At 36.7% G+C, this 23,945-nt stretch overlaps 2 protein-coding genes across 3 annotated transcripts; both read right to left on the bottom strand.

Moving 5' to 3' along the window:
* Positions 1-1,614: 1,614 nt before the first annotated feature.
* LOC113279034 (mitotic apparatus protein p62-like) lies at positions 1,615-2,187 on the bottom strand. Its single transcript, XM_026527752.1, has 2 exons — positions 1,903-2,187; positions 1,615-1,857 (listed from the first exon to the last, which is right to left on the bottom strand). Exons 1-2 carry the CDS (start codon positions 2,185-2,187, stop codon positions 1,615-1,617), a joined length of 528 nt encoding a protein of 175 aa, XP_026383537.1.
* Positions 2,188-12,540: 10,353 nt separating this feature from the next.
* Positions 12,541-17,999, bottom strand: LOC113281557 (glucose-6-phosphate 1-dehydrogenase, cytoplasmic isoform-like). 2 transcript variants are annotated; one of them, XM_026530344.1, is made up of 16 exons: positions 17,790-17,998; positions 17,421-17,651; positions 16,705-16,790; positions 16,486-16,549; positions 16,221-16,407; positions 15,725-15,882; positions 15,568-15,636; positions 15,150-15,208; positions 14,980-15,016; positions 14,792-14,863; positions 14,002-14,149; positions 13,777-13,872; positions 13,568-13,638; positions 13,236-13,351; positions 13,069-13,114; positions 12,541-12,968 (listed from the first exon to the last, which is right to left on the bottom strand). In XM_026530344.1, the coding sequence occupies exons 2-16, from the start codon at positions 17,625-17,627 to the stop codon at positions 12,801-12,803; spliced, it is 1,584 nt and encodes a 527-aa protein (XP_026386129.1). In that variant the 5' UTR covers positions 17,628-17,651; positions 17,790-17,998; the 3' UTR covers positions 12,541-12,800. The 2 variants fall into 2 exon arrangements, with proteins under 2 accessions (XP_026386129.1, XP_026386130.1); XM_026530345.1 differs by having other exon boundaries at positions 12,563-12,968; positions 17,421-17,641; positions 17,790-17,999.
* Between the last annotated feature and the right edge of the window lie 5,946 nt (positions 18,000-23,945).

Genomic DNA, 23,945 nt, shown 5'->3' on the forward strand with positions numbered 1-23,945 from the left:
TGGACAAAATTCCTTCGCACCATGATCAATTATTCACCTAGAGAAAAGCCTAAACCTATTCAAAAACAACAATCACAAATACTCTTCTAAAGCATACCATCTAACAACATATAATTCTTACTGGACATCATTTTCAAATTCGTCCGGAGGTTTTCGTTTCTTATCCTCGGATCTTCAGTTGCATTGTCAACCCTCACTGATTCCAGAGCTAGTGCTCTCTCTTCTTCATGATAGCATTCGAAGAAGAAATCATGTTGGCACCAATGGAAGCCCTATCAATCTTGATAATCTCAATGCGACGACGAAGCCAGCCTACATTGAATTTCAGGAGCTCACAATTCGAGATCATGTCATTCCATATGTAAAGCTCTTTGTTCTTAACATCCGGCAAGTTCTTCTTGTTCATTTCATCGATAATGGGAAACAATCCGGCGACCGTGGTCAAGAGAGTTGGCAGAAAACCCCTTCATACCTCCATAGTGGCGATATGTCCATACTTTCTCCAGATTTTGGTATACAGCGATGCATAACACTTGGGCACGATGAAGCCACCAACAAGCTGATTATCAGGGAAAGAACTTTCCATAGGAATGTCAAATGGAAGTCAAGTTTTCGGATACTCACGAACAAGAACTTCAACGCCAACATCTACAAGGTCGATTGAGTCATCATTAGCACAATCATCATCAACTGTTGCTGGCTGTCTTTTCTTCTTCTTCCCATCCTCAACAAAGTGAACATCAACATGCAGATACAACATTCAAGATCAATAGATATTTGGATAAACATTCATTCAAGAAAATATCTATCAGAAAACTTACAGATGTCCCAACACCTGCACATGTCGGTTTGAAACGAGCAGGGATCTTGATGGTGCGCTTAGGTCTTGAGCTATGCGGGGAAGAAGAAGAACATTGGTCACCCTGGTTCATCTGCGACAAATATTTCCTTTAGTCAGTCGTTGATTATACGAAAGAAGGAACATAAAGGGAATACTTCATACCAAGTTGGATTTCATGGCTCCACGCTTTGATGGAGACACATAAGGAGATAAACTATTGTCTGACATGTTGGTGTGAGGTATGATGATAATTGAAATTTCTTCTGTATGATGAAACTAATTCAGGAATGGGAGGAAATATTTGTGTACATGATAAACCCTAAGTCTGGAAGATATATACAAGACGGTGGACACTTATCTTCTGCGAATGGTCAATTAAGTTACGAGTTTTACTGAAACCCTAAGTTCCAAACAAGATCAATACTGGAGACGCGAAGGAAAATAATGCACTGGGGACTGACAATGACCAAGGCTGGGCATGGACATAAAATAACCCACGTCTTTGTACGTATCACATGTCTTCCCAACCCATATGGTGTTCGCACTTTTCACAGGTGGATGTCACTGGAGCCTGCCAAGGAATTATGATGGATTTTGGCACATGAACATTGGTTCACGTCATTTAATTCAATCAAAGGCGAAATAAAAATATTAATAAAAGGGTTTTCGTTCAAAAAAAAAATCATAATTATGAAGTAAAGTTGCTCAAACGATCAAGAAGATATCTACTATGAAAACTAAAAAGCGTTGAAATGCTCAAGAGGATTGCAAGACTAATCATCGGCTTTATCAGATTCGTCATCTTCATGATCATCGTCCTCTATGGAATCTTCTTCAAGCTCTTCCTCGGAGTCGTTGTCAGAATTTTCACTGGGGACTTCTTCCAACTGATCCTCAGGATCGCCATATATTGCATCTAAATATTCATCTTCTTCGCATTCGGCTCGAAAATCATCCTTAGCCAATCGCTCAGTTTCTCTACCAAGTGGATATGGCCTAATTCTACGTTTTCTAGGCTTCCATATAGATTCAATTTCCTCAGTGTCTTAGTATGAAGCTACACCGTCAGCACGAGATTGAATTTCGTCCTCAGCTGCTAGCTTTGTCTGCTGAAGTCGACGCCGTTTTTGATAAGCTGCAAGTTTTTCATCTTCGGCTTCTCTCTTTGAAAACCTATCACGAGTAACTTTCAGATGATCCAGAGACATGTTGTTTATCAGCTTTCCAGCATCTCTTAGAGACTGAGCTACCTCGGCGCGCGCATCTGCAGAGCTTTTCATCTCTGGCTTGGACGTATCGGAATATTCCTCAGAGGAACTTGAAGAATGATCACTGGAAGTCACCATTATCTGTTGCGGATAATGTGGAGTCAAGACACATCGATAAAAACATGCATCAAAAATGGTAATTCTTAACTCTTAACTCTTTGCGATTCCAATAACAGTAGTGATTGTGATACAAGAGTTAACACTTCAAAACTTGCTCGTTTCTTTGAACCTACAAAAAATGAACAAAACTTTGATTTTCAAAAAATCAAAACCGGATTTTTCATAAAATCATGAACATAATTTCCACTGTGAACATTCATCACTGAGTTATAAAAAAAAAAACTCACACAAAGATATTATTTTTATCACAAACAATTGTCTACCTTTAATGGTTACTCAAAACCGATATTTTGATTTTAACAAAATAATAAAACGTGAATTACTCACGTAAAATTTTCAAAAAAAAATTTTAACGTGAGCAAACTCAAGTATTAAAAAAAAAATCCCTTGTACGATCGTCCCACTTTGAAACGAGGGTTTATTTCGATTTTGTGAAAACTCACACTTTTAAGATAAAACTTTAGTTTTCAACAAATCTCATAAACAAAATTTTATCACTAGACACAGGTCTATAGCAAAAAATCTCTCCTAAGTTAGGGATGATTGCTCGTTTCTTAAACTAACGAACGAACGTCCATTCCTAAAACAAGGGTTTTCTACAAAACTCACGCCTATATATGCATATGTATATATAATTTTAACATGAACAACTCATGAAAAAGCTACAAACTCTTGAAAAAAAAACTTTTTGCGTACCTGGTCGGTGCCGGCCGGAAATTGTCTAGACGGTCGGCGATGAGCTCCGGTGAAAATTTTTTCCTGCTGCTGACGTGAAGGTGATGAAGAGATGGAGATGGTGGTCGGTTGTGAAGAAGAAAAAAAGAGAGGGTGTTTATCCCTTTTATATCAAATTTTATTTCCAAAACCTAATTCCACAAGGATTTCCTTTATTGGGCCCGGACCCGTGAATCCTAAATCAACCAAGATTAGACGTCCCATCACCAAATCAGCGGTGCTACACCAGTTTACGCTCGTCAGAAGATGCTTTATCATGCTACTGGGATATTAGTTCAAGCCATGGCTCGCTCATACAATCAAAAATCCGGTAACATTCTATCTTACGACTAAGTTCAATTACTTATTTCGTCTGTAACTAAAAATCAGCATCCAGTGCTGACTGAGGAACATGACTGTCCCTCACTAAGCAGGGGACTTAATATTGACGGTGGATTTTTGGCAAAGGCTAAAATCGTAACCTTACATATTCCTGATCTAGTAGTCAGATGAATATTGAGACTTATGTCTCTCGTTAAAGCATGAAAAACTAATGCCACATGAACCTCTGACTGGGTATTGTCTCTCAGAGCATACATGAATATGTAGTCTCTCAATTGAGGCAACGACACATTTCATGAATACTGAACAATTTCAGTTCTCACTTTTATATAGAATCAAACGATTGGACGGCTCCTAGACAACTTGCCTGCTAGTATAGACATGTGTGTAGAATCTTAATGATTGGACGGCTCCTAGACATCTTGCCTGCTAGAATAGAGTGATAAGGTCTTCAGGATGCAACAACGTTTTCCCTGACTATACGTAATAAATATGACGCTTCAACTAGCTCATATCACTCAATTCTTGAATAATTAACGCTCATAGACGACGTGCTAATATAGAGCCATCAATTAATTATTTCCAGTCACTAGATTCATCAATTAAATTCCTAGAAAATATTCTACGTTCTTCATAATATTCCATTACTTCAATTCATGGCTTTTCCCAGCATAATTCCATGGGTTAGTAATAAATATTCAACGTACGGGCATCTGAGCCACTATAGAATAAGCCCCGACAAAATGGTGCAAGTATACTCAGCAATAATGCACTAACGAGCACCTGAATGTACGAACAAACATTTAAAAATACGAAGGAACGAGGAACCTATACAAAATAGGAAAGAAAATAATAAAAAAAATATTAAAAAAGGCGCCTAAGGGACCAGGCCCACCGGCCGGACGAACATGCCGCCGTGGCCAGTCCCACGCCTCTTCCCATATTTTATCTTATTTTATTATCTCCCTTGATCTCATGAAAACTCCTTCATTTGAGCAAAACTCCTTCGTATGAGGAAATTCCTCAGTTTCTTGATATTTCCTTCACATCAAGGAAATAATATAAAATTAGGAAAGGTGTCAAGGGACCGGCCCACTAGCCACCCTGCCATGCCCTAACCGTGACCGGTCTCACACCGTGCGACTCCTCATTTTATTATTATTATTTCATTCATCTCATGGAAACTCCTTTGTTTTAAGCAAACTCCTTCGTTTCAACAAACTCCTTAATTTCATGATATTTCCTTCACATCATGAAAATAATATAAAATTAGGAAAGGTGTCACGGGACCGGGCTTATTAGCCGACCGACCATGCCTTAGCCATGACCGGTCCCACACCTTGTATTTTCTTATTTTATTATTATTTCCTTCATCTTCTGAAGTTCCTCGGTTTGAGCAAAACCCTGGTTTCTTCATATTTTCTAAAATGTTGCTCAAACACGCATCAGAAAATATCAAAATTCTCAGGACTGAGACACGGACACTATGGTGACATGGGCATATTACCTTGGCCGACCAAGGTTGGCCCTTTGGTTTGCAAGAGACCATTCCCACACATTTTCATCATTTGACCTAATTTGTTCACATTAGGTTCAAACTCTTCCAAACAACTTGAAATTTCATCAAACAGTCGTCAACTTATCCCATGACCGACAAGGGACGATTCCATGACTTCTTGGTTGGTCCCTCACTCCGTCATAATTAGGTTTTATCACCTAAGGCTCAGACGAGCACTATTTCAATAAATGATTTAACCAACATTTAATCATCTTTCACCAACTGGTCTTCAAGAGACTCTGGTGCTGGTTCACTCGAGCATCTGGGCGCTACATGGTCGGCCCATCATCCCATGTAGTCGGTCCCTCCTTCATTCCGTGGTTGATTTTCTATAAATCAACAATTGATCAAAAATTAGGGTTTCGAATCCAAGGCTCTGCAAAGCATAATTTTGAGCAGGTTCAAACGCTAATAATTTTATGTTGATCCCGTAATCAACATTTTAATTGATTGTACTCGATCCAGTTGCCAGTATCTTAAAATTAATATTTTATTTGGTCCCGTTACCAATAATTCATCAAACGAGCAATACTTGCTCTGACTAGGAATAATGGTTCAACTATCAATATTCAACAATCCATCGAATGAGCAATATTTGCTCACCTTAACTATCAGCATTCATTCAACAATTATACCTCTGTCTCAATAGACATGTTCAAGTCATGAGTCCTAGAACATTCATAAATCATGTTCGACTCAGTAATACAAAGACTCATCGTCTCATCAAGTCAACAACTGACTAACTAAATACACGTCTGTCTTGCAGACTCCACAATCACGAGACATCATTCGTGCCACATGGGGGGATATCAACTAGGGTTTTGGTCTGGCGGTCTACGGCACGTGTGTCCATCCACGATGAGAATGTGAGCAAGTCGTGCAAGCGGTTAGAGAAGTTAGCAAAGTAGTGGGTGGACAATCAACCAAGTCTCTGCACGATGAGAAACTGGTTTTAACACGATTTCCCACTTCCCACTCTTTGACTCCAGCAACTATCACACTTCATGGGATCAAGGTGTCTACGATTCTAATAATATAAATAGGTCTCTGAATCAATGATTGAATAAGACAACAACAAAGAACAGAAATGCCCGTTTTGAACAAAGAATTCTCATCACACAAGAATTCTCATCATTTGAGCCATCACTCTAATTCAATCAATCAGAACTTATCTTATTTCTTCACGCAGAATACACAGCACACCTACAACCCTTGATCACCATTGATCTCACACATTTCTCAGCTTCCCTCCTACATACCGACCCATCCTTTCTTGTGGCCGAATTGACTCTGGAACGACCATTGTCTTGGTTTAGGACGGAGTCTTACAAATTGATCTCTCGAATTCAAGCACTCCATTTGCAGTGCATCTGTGTGAGGTTAAGCAGTTTGCTCGGTTCGAGGAGTCTCCTCCGCGCGGTCGTCTCCTTACTTCCTTAAAAACCAGCAAATCGTTTTGCCCCATCTACAAGATTAGATCATGTTTATAACCGTAAAAGATATAAATAATACTCTTAAAATAAAATTATATTGAATTTATTTCATTTAAGTGAAGAAATCGAATCAATAGTGAATTTTATGACCCTAATTATAAGGGAACCCGATCAATTTAAGTTCATAATAAAAGAGGTTGCAATTTTTGTAGCGGTCGGATGTCTTTGGCTAGGATGAGACTGAGATGGTCGGATGCAACGTTTGTCTCTCAAAATGTTATCCCTCCGTCCAACCTCAAAATCCCCTTCTGTCTTGTATTATAGATTGATTCAAAATGAATATCCGGCGATAAGGCTAACCGCTAGCAAAAAAGCGTGGCCTAGAGATTGCTTGAAAGTGATTTTGAATCGGGAAAAAAACGGTTTAGTCCAAAAATGCGTCAAAAAGTACGGATTAGTCCATCCTGAGTTAACTAGGTACAATTTAGTCCAAATGCTATTTAAAATATGAAAAATACACAAATAACCTTCCTGATTTACAATTTAGTCTAAATATTTACAGTTTAGTCCTAAATATTTCATGATGATGTCAGCAATTTAAAATAATATAAAGAATATTTTAAAACGAATTATCTTTCGCACCGCTCGTCCAAAATTCACAAAATTTATATATTTGGAAAGCTCTTTCCGAAATCTACAAAAAGAGTACCCATATGACTATACAATTTTCAGTTTTTTAAAATTTTAATTGTCGCTCATATTTAACTGATATGTATAAAAAAAGTATTCATGCACAAAAACTTCATAAGCTTATCAGTTTTTCACATGTGCACCATTTTGTACATGCCTACAAAACATACATGAAATTAGTCACCCATACACACAGTCCGACCTACTTTTTCATGGGAATTACAGTGGTACACCAATACGTACACCCCTGCAAAACATATGCATAAAACTAATTATTAATAACCACACACAAATCTACTTTTTCATGTAAAATACACTAGTGCGTTAATATGTATATCCTTGCAAATCATGCACAAAATCTATTATTCATAACCACACCTAAAACATGCATAAAACGATTATTCATAACCACATACAAACCTATTTTTTATGGGAATTACACTGGTGCACCACTTTGTACAACCATACAAAACATGCATAAAACCGATTGTTCATAACCACATACAAACTTACTTTTTCATGGAAAATGCACTGGTGCACTAATATGTACACCCCTAAAAAAACATGTATAAAATCAATCATTAGTATCTACAACAAACCTACCTTTTCATGGGAATCACACAGGTGTACCAATATGTACACACCTACAAAACATACATTAAATTGATCATTCATACCTACATGCAGACCAATTTTTCATGAAAAATATAATGGTGTGCTCTTACAAAATGTGAAACAAACCAAATCTATTTCATGGGAATTAAACTGATGCACCAGTATGTACACACTTAATCAAATTTTATAAACATCACATGGAAACTCAGATGGATTTGAACCATCAACCTCCGCAAACCTTGTGATAGGCTTGGGCGCCCTACCATTTTGAGCTTATGAGTCCCTAAATTTAGTACATAAAACCAAAAAAGATTGATGTCAAAGGTGAATCAGGGTATACAATGTTGTACCATTGACAATCAACATGAGTTCTACGTACGCATTAACAATCAACATTTTTACAACTATAACATCAATTGTTTCATGTTCCTATATATACTTAGTTCAGCTACTTCTAAGTGGCAGTCTCTTCTAACCAATATCACCAGTTTTGTACTAAGAGATCATCACCAGTTTTGTACTAAGAATCAGAATCAGTCCGGTAAAGTATTCCAGATTCAGTTAAGATGACAAACAACAAGGTTAGGAATTTGTAAACAAACTAGTAACATTAGGCATAACTATTTCATACTTGAATTACATGAAGAACTCAAATAAGCACATGGAGAATAAAAACGCGACTGTCATCTACCCGAATACTTGTTAAATGAGGTGTTTCCAAGTGACAATCAACTGTCGTTTCACAACACATCAGTAGTTTGCTCATTTAGGAATACTCTGCACCAATGAGTTCACCTACAAAGAATAAAACTTATGTTAGTAATCAAAGAGAATAAATGGTGTCCAAGAAAATACACCTCATATAGTCGGTACAAAAAAAAAAAACATCAAAGAGATGAATTGAAAATTGAATAAAATTATACTCAAAAGTACCAATAATAACTGGAAATTTACGCCTACATAAGCTTATACAATACATTTCCACCAGCTTGTGATTCTTGTCATATGTGCACAACAATGTACACTTGTATAACAGGTGTGCTATTATGTACACATGTAATTTTTGTCACATGTGCACAACAATGTACACTTATATCACATGTGTATCAATATGTACACATGTAACTTCTGTTATAGTCAACAGTCAGTGACTCATAGCATCGCTGATTCGACATCCTAGAAATGAAAAAAGCTTGTTCACTGAAATTAGATTAAGAGTCCTAGAGTGGGCTTAAGCCAATTTTGGAAATTTATGTAACTATTTGTCGCCAAATCTAGGATCTATGTATTGTTACATTCAGAGGAATGCCAGTCGTTAACTATCTCCTGATTTATGTTCCTGATATTTTGCAATAGATGCTTATCCACAACATTAGTGAGTCTTGTACATTATTCGGGAAAGCTAGCTTACTAGCTACTCTACTCAAACTCGCCTAATTTATGCTCTGGATATTTTGCAATAGACTTATCTACAACATTAGCGAGTCTTGTACGTTATTCCGGAAAGCTAGCTTACTAGCTACTCTACTCAAACTCGCATAATTTATGCTCTGGATATTTTGCAATAGATGCTTATCTACAACATTAGCGAGTCTTGTACGTTATTTGGGAAAGCTAGCTTACTGCTCTACTCAAACTCCGACAATAGAAGGTTCACATAGGAGTACTATCAAAATATACATAAAAATTTATCAAAGTTATTATAATTAAAAATGCACTTACTTTCTTGAAAAATTTAAGGAATTTGTGGTTGTCCGAGTGCAAATATATTTTCAAATAATATATGGTATGCATGTTCAGAACCCAAATTCTTTTCGTCAGATCCTAAACAAACGTGAATACGTAAAATATTAGAATCAAGATGATAAGTGTTGCTTACATGTCGTCAGTTGTCTCCTCTACTGTCTTCAGTAGCATTTCAGCGATGTCCCCTCTCAGGTAATACATCTCATTTATCTCGCAATTCTTTTCTAAACCTTCTCCTACATTGAATGCAATAATTACAACAAAAACAAAGTGTTGATCAAGAATTTCCATAACAAAAGAGTACTCTGGATATTCTGCCATGGTGGATATGTAGTCCGACAAAGGTCGACTCATCTGCAGAAAAATATGCACTGTCAAGTACAATGAACAAATAGAATGGACATAAATGAAGAAAACAAAACTGGTTTAGCTGGCCCACAGTCAAACCTAATATCAGACCTCCATGGCCAAAACAGGGTCATCCATGAATCGATCTTGACAAATCTGCAAGAGCATATAAAAGTGCATCATCAGTCAACAGAGAAAGTTGTCGTTGGACATCAAATTAACAGACTAATGTAGTATTTAAGATATTTTACCTTTTCCATCTTTGTTCTATAGTTTTCCACCCGTACTTTCTGACTGTTTCTGTTTGCCTTTTTTCAGCCTCTTATTGTACAAAATACAATGTACAGTAATGCGCACATCATATATAAATGAAGAATGTCCTTTGTCTCTCTCACCTCATCACCATGAACAATTACAGTGTATTTTTAAAGCGAACACACACCTGATTAGCAAATAATGTAATGCCAATAGATTAACAGGTGTACAACTTTGTGCACATTAACGATCTGCAGGTGTACAACTATGTATACATTAAAAATCAACAGGTGTACAACTATGTACACATTAACAAAATGCAACAATTGTACTCACAAGTCATAATAGCAGATTATCAAGAAGAGAACTAAACTGGACAATTTAAAAATGCATCCCCCTAGCACTTAGTTGGAAGAAACAAAAACGAATAATGTAGAAGCAACCAGTTTTGTTGCTAAAAATAAATTCAACAAGATAATAGTAGCTGTTAGTTTAGGCTTGCTAGCCATACAATAAACATCACATTTTTCACGGGAACATTACGACCACTTCTAGAATGAAAGCATTAGCTTGTTGTTTGAACTAGTTGGCGTCAATCATAATTCTAAATGTACAAACAGTAAAATCAAAGCAAAAAGTTATGCAAAGACTTAAAGGAAATGAAAAGCTTACGTGTCGCTTCAAGAACAAAGTAAAGGAATTCACTCTTTTTGTTTCATGAAGTTTATACAGTCATACTTCAAAATAACTAAAAAATGACAAGTCACAAATATATATATATATATAAGTACTTAATATGTCAAATAAGAAAAAAATTTAAATTATAAATCCATGGGGAAGTTACCATAGTTCCAAATGATGATACAACATAACTCGAGCTTGATCTAACATGAGATTTAAACACAAAATCTACTAATATGTGAAGAGTTCTTCGGCACCGCTCTGTAAAAGCACTATATATTATCTATTATCGCTGATGTTATGCTTGACGAAAGTACTGGTAGGTGGAGAAGGTCTTCTTGTAATATGAAAAAGAAATATCAACGTTATTGGTTGGAATTTGGAACATTTTAGCTCACTGGATGATGCTCGGTATATTACACAAGACGAAAAGTATTGAGAAAAAGGAACACATGAATGGGTAAGGTAAGGTCAGTTCCTGCCAAAACCAAAAAAATCACATGCCATGTAAATAATTTAAGGCGACACTCGACTAAATCACTCAACAAGTTAGTTTTTGCTACTAATCCTAGCAAGAATATCGACGTATTACCACTATAATATACAAACAGGCATATAGTACCTTTACAAGATTCTTCTTATGGACTAAACCTGAAGGCTCATAACTCCCACTGTAAAATAAAAAAATCAAAACAGTAAGTATATATAAAGTTTAAACTATTGAACACAATCATGAAATTAACATTTATTCTTTACAAATGATACCTACTCATTAATTGTCTCACAATTTGTTTTAAAGGAAAAAAGCTTCAAAGAAACTCAAATTCCCTATTCATAAAAACGAAAAAAGAAACCTACAATTTTAACACAGCAAAATCCAAAATACGACCAAAATGAAAAACCTATAGCCAAACACAAAAACGCAAAAACAACACCAAACCAAAATATTATATCCAATTCAGTTCGAATTACTTAGTCAATCAACAAATGCAATATATAATCACGATCGAATTCAAATTAAAATACAATAGTTTGAGATTTTGGGAAAGATTAGATGGGTAATAGAAATTAGATTGTGCCGATCAAAAATCTAAAATTAGATTTCAAATTGAGATTAAGGAGAATAGAGAGATCGAAATTCAATCAGGAGCCCTAAAATTTTCTTCGAAATTTTTCATGATTATTAACTCAAAATGATGAGAATCATCCCAAGATTGTAGATCGAAACGCAGATCGTGAATCAGGAAAATTTTTAGATATGAAATCAGAGCTTTTTAGTTTTCAAAATCCCAAAAGAAAAAAAGAATCAGAATCTTAAAATGATTGTGAATTTCAGTACCTCCGACGATTGCCAGTGGCTCCTTCAATAAACTCCACCTTCTTCTTTAACAGATTAAAATAGGGAGAGAGACGAGTTTGCTAGGAGATGAAGACGTTTCTCGACAGAAACTAAAAAAATGAAACTACACTAAATCATGAAAACCTATTATACCTGGTGGGTAGTTTTGTCATCAAAACAATCTGCTTTGGACCAAATCGTTCGAAAAAGGATTAATCCGTTCATAATTTGACAAATTAGGACTAATCGATACCAGGTCCGAGAGGGTAGGACTAGAACGTCCATAGCCCAACAGATTTGGGACTAAACGTCAATTTCTACTTTTGAATCAAGCTTGATGCACTTAATTGTTGGGCGCAAACAAACTTAATCCATTAGATTAAAACATCTTAACGCGATCCAACGGCTCTAAACCATATTTTCGGTTGCGCCTAATCAAAGGCGCAGAAGGATCAAACGGCGCATTCAAGTTGAATCTTGAATTCACTGTAGAAGTTAGGGGCTGATTCAAGCTTATGCTTCACCAACTTGAATCTTGAATTTGATAAACTGTAGTGGTTAGCTTAATTATCCATTTGATCTGTCTATCATTTTTTTAAAAACCAATAGTAATTGTCATTCCATCAACAAATTGCAATTAAAAAGGCCAAATAGAGTACAGATAGCAACGTTCAGCTACATTTAAACTTAAAACGAAGTTTGTTTTGAATTGAGAAAAGATGAGAAGTTCTGGGCGACACATGAATGTTGGGGCTCCTGGTTAAACAGACTTTCAACCCTCCCAGAACCAAGTTCCACAAAACAAAGCCCTTTTATTACAAGTGAGTACAGTTCTTACCATACCTAACAGTTATAGCGTAGGTGGGATCCATATATATCCGTGTGTCTGCACATATCCAGCCTTTTCGAGCAACTCGTCAGCTTCAGCTGGACCTCGGCTTTCTCTTTTGTACGGAAGTGGCTTCATTTTGCCCTCGTCAATCGTGTGTAACAGAGGAGTAAAGATCTCCCAAGCGGCCTAATGGAATAAGAAAATCTATTCGTCAGTAGAAATTTTGAAAACCATTTGGAATGAGAATACAATGATATTTCAGATAAATTTACTGGAATTCACTTACCTTAAGCTCATCCCTGCGGACAAAATGCTGTTGATCTCCTCGAATTCTGCAGAGTAAAGGTAGATTGCAGGCACTCACAATTTAAATACAAATACAAAAAGGACAAATAAGCAAAAACTTTATTAACATGTAATGTTGATAAGAGCTGATAAGAGTTCAGATCGTACGTGTCTAGAATTAATCGTTCATAAGCCTCTGGGATTACGGCATCTTGATAGCGCTGTCCATAAGACAAATCTAATTCGCTTTGGATGGTTGACATATCCAGTCCGGGTTTCTTGACCTGAAACACAGATTTTCAGCTTCGTAATTTAAATCACCCGTATTACATTACTTATTTTTCATAATGGTTTCAGTACGAGCAGTACGTGACTTTGGCTTAACTTATTAAAACAAACATTTTGGATTCCAATCTGGAGAATAAATGATAAAGTAATAAAACATGCAATTGATAGAAGAATCATGTATGGTGTATCAACAACCAGTGATAAATACTTACAGTTAATTTCATGTACATGGCCTCTTTAGGTTGCAGGCGTATGACGAATTCATTTCTACCCTGTTTTTTGCCTACATGATACAAGTCTGAACCATAAAACATTTTTCACACTATAGTGGCTGGAAAAAGTAAAACAGTTTCTAGATAAGTACTACGGGCATGTTTCTTTTCTTGGCATTTCAGAATTGAAAATAAAAAAATAAATATACATTTGAAGATGTCACCAGGGACATCCTTAAATTGGACTCTAATCTCTGCCTTGCTTGAGTTTAAGGCTTTTCCAGCTTTCATGATGAAGGGAACACCTACAGGAAAGCAAATACAAATATTAACAACATGATGAGGCAAGATTAAGATGTTACTATAGATGGTTCTCAGAATATATCAAATTATATATACACATATAGATGATACCAAATGCTCTGTTATCACACCTTCCCATCTTTCGTTGTGTATCCGCAAAATCATGGTTGCAAAAGTTGGGGTGTTTGAGTGATCTGAAACTGTCGGGTCAGCAGTGTATCCTTCATACTGTCCAAGCACTATCTCTTCGTTTGATATAGGCATGACTGACTGAAGAACCTGATGTTTGACAGCATAAATATAGGTAAACAACACTTCTTGAAATAGAGTGTTTTGCAGCTTGATATTCAGTCTGCTTTTTCTTAATGGTTCCATAAAACACGATGTATGCATTGACCAGATACAGGTTGTATTGTTGGACAGAAGGAAGACAAAGCCTACTACTTGAAGAAAGCACAAGCCCCTAGTGTTGGTATTTTTATTATTTGTGTTTATATCGATATATCATATCAATCGGATGATTTATACCGAATCCATGCTTGAAGGACAGAGATTTATTGTGATAAGAAAGCTACTATCTCGATGATGATAAAACTAGTTTTTCATGGGATGAAGCACATCCAACTGCATCATCATTTTATTCGAGACAAATTTTCCTAGGACTCTAGGAGGCATAACCTACAACTAGGGACAATAAAAAGATAGTAATTAACAGATGATGTGGAGATATCAAATTCATATGATATGATGCTCATAAATCCACTTGCAACAAAAGGTTATGTCGTGAACGAGATCTCGGATTCTGCAAATGAAGTATCCAGTGAAATACAGAACTTCATTCTAGATAACAAAACGCTTGCTTAGCATACGTTCAGGTAAGATAGGAAGAAAACATGTAATGAAAATAAGTTCGAGTAAAACCTTCACTTTCTCATCCCGGATATGCTCAGGTTTAAGAGAAATAGGTTTTTCCATGGCAACCAAGCAGAGAACCTATACAATGATGTAAGAAAAAAATTGTGAGTCCAACTTAAAACTCCAGCTTTAACTGTATCTCCATAACTAACAAATGTCAGAATATAATGTCATCAGCTATCAGATAGACTTGCCTGCAATAGATGATTCTGAATGATATCCCGGATGATTCTGCAAAATGAGAAACCATGTTAACGTATTATTGACTACAAGAAAGAAAATAAGTAATCCATAATTACCTTGGAGTCCGAATATAGTCGTCTTGAGGAAGAAAATAAGTAGATCATAAAATCTAAAGACTTACCCATATTCATCAAAATAACCACCACGCCCTTCAGTTCCAATTTTCTCCCTAAATACAATCTGCAAGAAAGTAAAGTAAATGTCAGACACACCCAAGTATCCAACTAAAGTGACAACTTACAGATATGGCCTGAGTATCACCACTCGCTGCCTAGTTTGAATGGTAGCAACCATACAGGGGTAATAAATTACAACCACAATAACATGATGATCCATTTACAAGCTATGCTCCCTAGCCTTGAAATAATACTAACCCTTCTGATAAGAACATTAAAATCATGAGCTTGTAAGAATTATAGATCAGTTTTAGCGAAAGGGTGTATTTGAGATCTTAATCACATGGAGCAGCAAAGGCTTGCCAATGACATAAATTAACAATTCGTCCCATAGACAACAAGTAACTTAAGAAGAGCCCATACCTGAACATTAGCGATATTATCACGATTCCAAAGGGGCAAAAAGAAGCGATTAGCGAAACGAAGCACCAACTGCCAATTCAACAAATAAAAGAGAAAGATAAGTACAGAATTAGAAGACCTTAGATAAACAAAATGGAACTTCAGAGGAGAATATTACCAAGTTTTGCACTAATTCTTTTCCTAGATAGTGATCAATACGGTAAATCTGTTTTTCCTCGAACAACTCCCCAAGTTGGGCACTCAGATCCTCTGCAGTGTCTAAATCCTTGCCAAAAGGTTTCTCAACGACGACTCGTGTCCACCCACCAAGATCAGCTGAAAACAAACACAGTGTATGCTCATCAGACTCACTCAGGTCAAAGGATCTCGAACTCTGGCTGGCCGGCATTGTGCATTATATTAATTTAATGCGAAGAACAATTACAAGATTGTTATCCCACAGCTTAAAAAAATGAAAAGTAGGCATTTCCATTATTTTCATTCTTTCCCAAGTGCTGTTTTTAGCAGCATTACTAAACAACGCACCAGAAGAAAGGTAATGAGTTTGAAGTAGATACAACCTCAACTAATGTCGGGCAGCCCTGCAAAATTGCGAGTAACACCACATACGTGAAATAAGTAAAGCAAATACTCAATTCCTCAAGGACACTCACATGTATTCATGCAGTTAAACCTGATCATTCTGCAGACAGGAGGATACACAGATGGTGGGAGCGCAAGATAGAAGAGTCTACGAGACGATCCTTCTTGAGTATTTCTGGAAAGTTCATGCGCCGAAATTTCCTTATCCAATAACTTAAAGCCCTCGTCGCTATCATAGTTACCACTAACGTATTTGATCTGGAAAATTACAAAGAAAATCAAGTTACTAGCCTTGTGAATGGCCAACAGATGCTAAAACCTTGTCCAGAAATATACCAATTGCAAGAACTTCGATACATCTTCGGACTGTTCTGGTGATGTATCCTTTTTGATGAGATATCTGCAGTAAAGGTTACATATTGAATTAATCTGTATTACACGTGGAGGCAACTGAAAGAGCTTCAAAATGATAGTAAGAGCTCACAATTGAAATAAGATCAATGTTGTACAAACAAAATTACATAAATTGATACACCTAAATATGAGAAATCTTACTCACGAATACAGACTCTCAATTCATCATCTGACATCATACTTCGAGCATAACCAAATATATGTACTTCATTTGATTGTAAAAATCCCTGTGTAAACAAACCCTTAGTGAATATTCATATATCAACACAACCTTCTCTAAACTTAACGCAAAAACACAACCCTTATTAATATTAAACGAATAATTACTAACTTAACGCATATCAGAAAACAAATGACTACCCATAAAACCTCCCTTATCTTCCTGCTCATCATACTAAACAGACAAATTTCTTAGCCAACATATAACTAGCTAACTAAGAACAATTTAGGATTTGCTTTGTATGGGCATTTCATCCACATTCCCCTAAACTACAAAATTGTGCTAGTTCAACATTTGTAGGCAAAACAACAAAGCAGATTAAACAGGAATTAAGCTAACTGAGAGTTATATTAACATGATTTTGCTTGATATGATCATTTTCTACACATACCCAAATGCACAGATTTTCAATAGTCTAAACTCCAAAAGTGAAAACCAACTAATTAACAATAATTAGGTTAATCAAATCCTAATCAAAAATTTAAAACAGCATGATTTTGCTTGATACAGTCGTTGTCTTCCGCATACCCGAATATACAAAATTATGCTATCAATTTCGAAAGAAAAAACAAGAATTAGGGTAATTAAGCTCACGGAATTAAGAGTTAGTTAAGTTTGATACAGCAATAAAGCAAACCTGTCTGTAAAGATTGTAAAGAGCTGGAAAAGTTTTCTTCTTGGCAAGATCTCCAGAAGCACCTAACACTATAATTGATAAACAACCAGTTTCAGGTACACTCATCTCTGAGAATGAATCACTAGTTTTTAAACTAGGTTTCTTCTCAATTTCAATAACTTGTTTCTTTTTCTCAGTTACAACTTCTTTTAGTTTTGCAGACGCCATTCTCAATATCTGCACTGAAAAAATCTGAGAGCCAAGAAAAGAAAGAAAAAAAAAACAGAAATCAGAACTTTAGTATGGATCCGAGAAATCTACGACCAGCATCATAAAAGTAAAAAAAAAAAAAAAAGAGATCAAATTCAGTAAGATCTCGTGAAGAATTACCACTAAAATGATCGATTTCCAAGTTAAGTAAGCAATTTTGTTGCAAGGGGACAGACAGGTAGGGGAATTATAGGGAGGAAGATAGATTTTGGGAGAAGAAAGAGGGGATTTGGATTAATGGTCTTAAAGGATTTTAGTTGGAAAGGAAGGAGTTCCCACCAACTTCCTCCGTCTTACAGACTGCGTTAAAATACTGGTCATTCTCTTGCTGCCTTTCTAACTAATTTTCGTTGTTGGAGGTTATAAATGGAAATCTACGTTGGTATCTAGAAGGATTTCAGTGGGATAGACCCCCGCTTTTATTTTGTTTTTGGCTGTTGCATTCAACCTCGTGTAAGATTCTGCATAAATGGCAAGAGGCATGCCACTCGGTCGTAATAGACGGGAGGGTCTCCCTTTACGCTAAACTGCATGCAACTGGAATTATGCCTGCCACCCTACCTACCCAGCAACTAGATCCACGAGAGCAACCCACGACCTGAAAATCCACCTACATTGTAAATTGCATTTGATTATTTTGAGCTGTCTCCTTGGACCAGCTGAATCACTATCTCCCTGATTTAACATGCCAACAGTCCAATAATTTAGGGGGAAAAAGTTATTAAATAATTAAAAAATCATGTCGTGGAGATTCGTATAACTAGTTCTCTCGCCCCACATTTCTTAGCAAGTGAACTGTAAATCACCGAAAAATTATCCCTAAATATCATTATGTTTTTTCGGCTAATGTGTAAAGTTTATTTAGGTGTAGTTCGTATATGTACCTTCAACCAGTCACCCCTCCTTATATATGTCTTAAAAAAAGTGAGAATTGGGAAGGACTTTGACGTGTTTGTTTCACTATTCATGGTCGTTGCCAATGTAGGAGTAAAATACCGCACGCCTATCAGATATGCGAAGTAATGACCATCAAGACTGAGCGAAGGCGACCACATACAACATATCCGAAATGACACATCAGATGACGTCAACTTAATCACGAGTAAAGTGTGAAGAGCTGTGCGATATTAAGAGCACGTGCGAGAAGAGTCGGTGAAATCGTGCGTTAATGACGCACGCCAGATCCGAAAATAAGGGCTTTATTAGCTGTCATCCACTATGTAAACTCTTATATAAGGAGCCGAGCGGACTTGTATTGGGAGAGATCTTTTTGAGAGCTTAGACAAGATTTTAGGAGAGAGAAAGATTATTTGGAGAGCAAGTTAGGGTTTCTTCATCTCTTTGTATCAAATTCAAAGATTTTAATGAATGTTGTTGTGATTCTTATGGAGATTACTTAGATTGTTCTATACATTTTATCTAGGGTGTAGTTGTGAGATTTCTCACAACTACATTTTGGCGCAAGAAAGCAACTCGGAATGATATACCCTGTTGGTGAATTTCTGTAAAAACAAGCTCTAGGTTCTTCATAGTTTATCACCTTTTCATTAGAAATCTTTGAGAGTTTTAGAAGTTTAGATCTAAAGGAGTTTACCAAAAGTTTCAATCTCAGAAAAACAATCTTCATCGGTCCAGTTTTCAGTTCTTTAAAGAGTAATTTTTATCTTCGAAAGGCGAAAGAATTGTTATAGACTAACAAGATGGTGAGACAAACAACTACAGCGGAAAAAGCAATAACAATCAGGAGGAGTAGAAGGATCGCTGGAAGAAGAAGAAGCGAAATCGCTGAATCCTCAAGGATGGGAGAAAGAAACAATGGAGGAAATCAAGTCCAAACTCAGATCCAACAAGAACCGATGGAGACCAATACCATAGACTACGATAGAGTGAGTGTTCATACCGCAAATACATATTCAACAGAAGAGGAAGACGAAATAACTGGAGCTCCAGGATTAATAGAAGGGAATGATGAAAACATGACAATCGAGAAACTCCGACAAAGGTTGGTTGCAGAAAGAAGGAGAGAAGATGAAGAACGTACGAATTTGATGCGTAAGAATCATGAGTTGAGAGAAGAGAATATAAGATTACAAAGAGCGGAGATCAAGAAGCACCACACGTGCAAGATCAAGGTCAAGGACAAGCAGGAGCTCGTCAAGATGTAGCCAATCTAGGCGAAGAGATGCCAGACGGGAACAACCTCTAGACAACATTGCCGAAAACTTTCAGATAGATGACAATTTACAGGATCAACGCGATGAAGAACGCATAGACAACAACCAGTTGATGATCGATACGTACAACAACACGAACATTATCGCATTGAAGAAGGTCAAAGAGGCAATAGATATGAACAAGCAGGCGAACGTCACCGCACACATCATGATTATGATAGTGAAGAAAATGAAGAACAAGGAAGAATTATATTGCAAGGTAGAGAAATGTTGATAAATCAATATGACCGTGAAGAGGAAGCTGAAAGGAATAATGCTGCACAGGAGCATGCAAGGGATGAAAGAGAAAGACGCAAGCGAAGAAGAGAGGAGGCTGAAGAGAGAGAGAGAGAGAGAGAGAGAGATAGAATAGGTTGTGCGTCAAAACATGCATGACAACAGAGTAAGACAGGCAAGGTTGAAAAGACCAATGCAGCAAGATGCGGACCAAATCATGAGCGGAGAAATACTCAGAGAATTAGCAGAGATGAGATAAATGATGGCGGCACGAAGAGATGGTGGTAGGCAACAACTAGATGAAGCAATAGAGGAAGCGGGAAAAACATCGTTTGCAAGACAGATACAACTCGCAGTAATACCACTTAAATGCAACCTACCTGTATTTACTAATATCTTTGATGGAAGCACATGCGCAGTACAACATATAAGGGCATATAGCCGGTCTTTATTACAGTGGGAAGAAAATGATGCGGTGTTATGTAAATATTTCCCTGCGAGCCTGACAGGGGAAGCCTTGCAATGGTTTGAAGGATTGCCAGTAGGAACCATTCGATCATTTCATCACTTACAAAACATCTTCTTAGGATAATACATCAGCAATAATATGCTAAGACCAGGTATTGAAAAAGTGTTCAGCTTACGCAGAAGGATCAATGAGAGCTTGTGCATTTTAACCACACGTTGGAGGAGCATGTGTAGCGAGATGGTCGGACGAGTAGATGAGAGAAACCTTATATTAGCCTTCATCAATGCACTTTTTCCTACAGATTTATTGTATACACATATCTTCAGGACAAAAGATATAATAACTATGGCAGAGTTACGCGAGTTTCAAGAAGAATACATAGCTCTCGAAGAAAAACAAAGAGAAATGGAGTCTTACCCAGTTGCGATAGAAAACAAAAATGAGGGGAATGCTAGCTTACTCCCAAGGACAAGAAATGTTGTTGCAAGTACATCCCAAGGGAGTCATGGAAAGAAAGTAATTGAAGAAGAGCAAAAGCTAGTAGCCATGGGTAGTAGGGATCAAGAAGAGTTTGAAAGAGAATACCAAGAAAAACAGTTCAACAATCATGGAGGAAATAATAAGATTCAAAGGCTTGATAACCAACCAGAAGGTTATGGAGGGCAAAAGAAATATTACAACCAAGGCCCAGGAGGTAGAAAAGTGGTTTGGGAGCAGATAAAGATGCCGCATCTAAATACCGCGATAGACAAATCTGGGAAGCTATAATCCTAATGGAAGACATTCCTGAGCCACCAAATGTGGGAAATGAACCACCACCAGGGAGGAGAAGTAGAGAATCTGTGCCTATCACCGTTTCTATGGTCACACAACAAACAACTGTAGAAATGTGAAGAAAATCATACTAAGAATGATTGATCAGGGAAAACTCAGCCATATCCTAGTACATCGACCGCAGAATCTACCACCACCACCACCAGAAGGGCATGCACAAGGTATGGAGACAAGAAGGAATACATATTTGATAGAGGTGGGAGCGAAGGCAAAGAATTTATATTGTAATTCGATAACACACTCATTCAAAAACATAGAAGATTTTCACGATAATGTCCTAAGTCGAGTTTATGCAAGAGATAATGATGGGAGAGAGATACTCGACCTTGCGAAGATATCGTCATTGAAGCATTGGCAGAAGCAACCTATTTTATTTAGCGCAGAAGAAGTACCAGGAAGAGGAGAACCGCACGAGAGCCCATAGTGGTAAAGTTAGGGATCAATCCAAAAGCAAAAGCTGATGAAGACGAAGAGGATGACGTGAACACATGGGCTACAAATAGAATACTAATTGATCCTGGCAGTTCAGTTGGTATTCTGTTTTATCACACATACAAGACTATGGGAGGTAAAGATGAGGAACTTATTCCCTCAACTTACAAAATTTATGATTTTGACGGAACAACCAACAAACCAAAGGGAAAGATAACGATGCAAATTCCTTTGAAGAGCATATCAACAGAAATAGTATTTTGCGTCGTTGACGTAGAATCACTCTATAATGCTATGATAGGAATACCCTGGTTACATGGTATTCTAGGAATGGCCTCAACTTTCCACTAGGGCACCAAGTTCCCTCTACCTCAGGGTGTTGGAATAATAAGAGGAGATCCGGGTGAAGGTAAAACCTGTCAGGAAATTGATGTTGACAAGTGTGAAGAACGCGCAAGAAAGCGAAGAAATTGGAAAAAGCAGATACAAGAAAGTCAGCGAGGTGAAAGATTAATGGTAGATGCCGTACACAAGGAGAATCAAGTACAAAGAGCTTCTGTAAAAGCGACAACAGCCGCACAAGAGAATAAATACAAAAAGTGCCTTAGCGAGAACGAATTCCAGGAAAGAGAATTGGTGTTGAGGCAGAAACCGCGCTATCAGAAAAATGGTAACGGAAGCATGGAGAACATATGGGATGGGCCGTATCGGATCAAGAAGGTCGTTGGGAATGGAATGTATGAGTTGGAATATGAAAAAGAAGAACAACCATCTAATGAACTTTGGAACCAAATGTATATGAGGAAATATACTCCATGCCACATTTATAGCACATCAGAAGAAACATAGCGTATGCGAGCACAAATATTGAAAAACATACGCGAACTCAATGAAGCACAGAAGGCGAAAGAAATAAACAAGTTATCTCAGATAAAAAGTTCTTTAACCGGTAGTTATTCTGTAGAAGAATAAATGAAACTAGAAGACGCCAGAGTTGTACTAATCAAAAGTATGAATGAAAATGAGAAAGTTCTTCTTCTTTATGAAAATCAATTATTTCATATCATTGAAAGGCAAAAGTAATACCTTACAATAAGACCTTAATAGAAGGCAACATAAGTAAAGACTCCAATTAGGGAGGTTATGCATCCAATTTTGGCGTGCACCCTAGTTCGCATACCACAAGAGGTAATGATAAGATCTAAAGCACGTCATAATTGGGGAAAACTGATCGCTGTCGTAGGCGTCAAAAATAATTACACTTTCTTACTACTCAAATTATACAATATAGCAAGGGCAAGAAAGGATCATTCCCACAGAGAGGACTTAGGTTGTCAATATGCTTCTGTTTCCTATAAATAACAATGGGGGGTTTTCTGATTTTTATATAACAAACTAAATAAAAGCAAACAATAAAGGTAAACAAATCAAATCAAGGATGAGAAAGTATTGGTCACGGATTTCATCTTCATTCACAAACATGTTTTCTACACAATAACTAGAATTGATATTTTAAACTCAACTTTTATCAAAGGCCCTAGGATACCTTGATCGCAAGAATATCCCGCTAATTTCCTCTTATCATCAACAAACACATTAAAAGATGCGCATATGAATTCTACCTAAGAGAACAACCTAACGTGTAAAAGAACTAATCAAGTTTAATTCCCTAGATGCATTAAGTTTTATGAAATCAGGCCAATCAAAGCAATCGAACGTGTAAAAGCACTAATCCAATTTAACAAAGGTTATGACTCACATGTGACTACTAGGATGTATCACTACAAGCAATAATCACAATCATGCTACTTGTAATCAGGAATCTATCACTTTTGCGTATAATAAATCCTAATCTAGCAATGGAGATGAACACAAAATCAACCGATTCGCGACTCGATCAAACAAGTATTCAAATCATAAGACAATATCAATAGTGAATCATAAACGATAAAGCATGGAGACAAAACTAATTTATCATATCAAAAAGCATATTATGTGAAATCTAATTATTCCATAACCAATAATAATAAGCTAGCTCATATTCATGGAGTTCATCCAAAGAAGAAATAAATCTATCATGTTCACAAAACC

Source organism: Papaver somniferum, chromosome 5 (genome assembly GCF_003573695.1).
Source record: "Papaver somniferum cultivar HN1 chromosome 5, ASM357369v1, whole genome shotgun sequence".
NCBI classification, from domain to species: domain Eukaryota; kingdom Viridiplantae; phylum Streptophyta; class Magnoliopsida; order Ranunculales; family Papaveraceae; genus Papaver; species Papaver somniferum.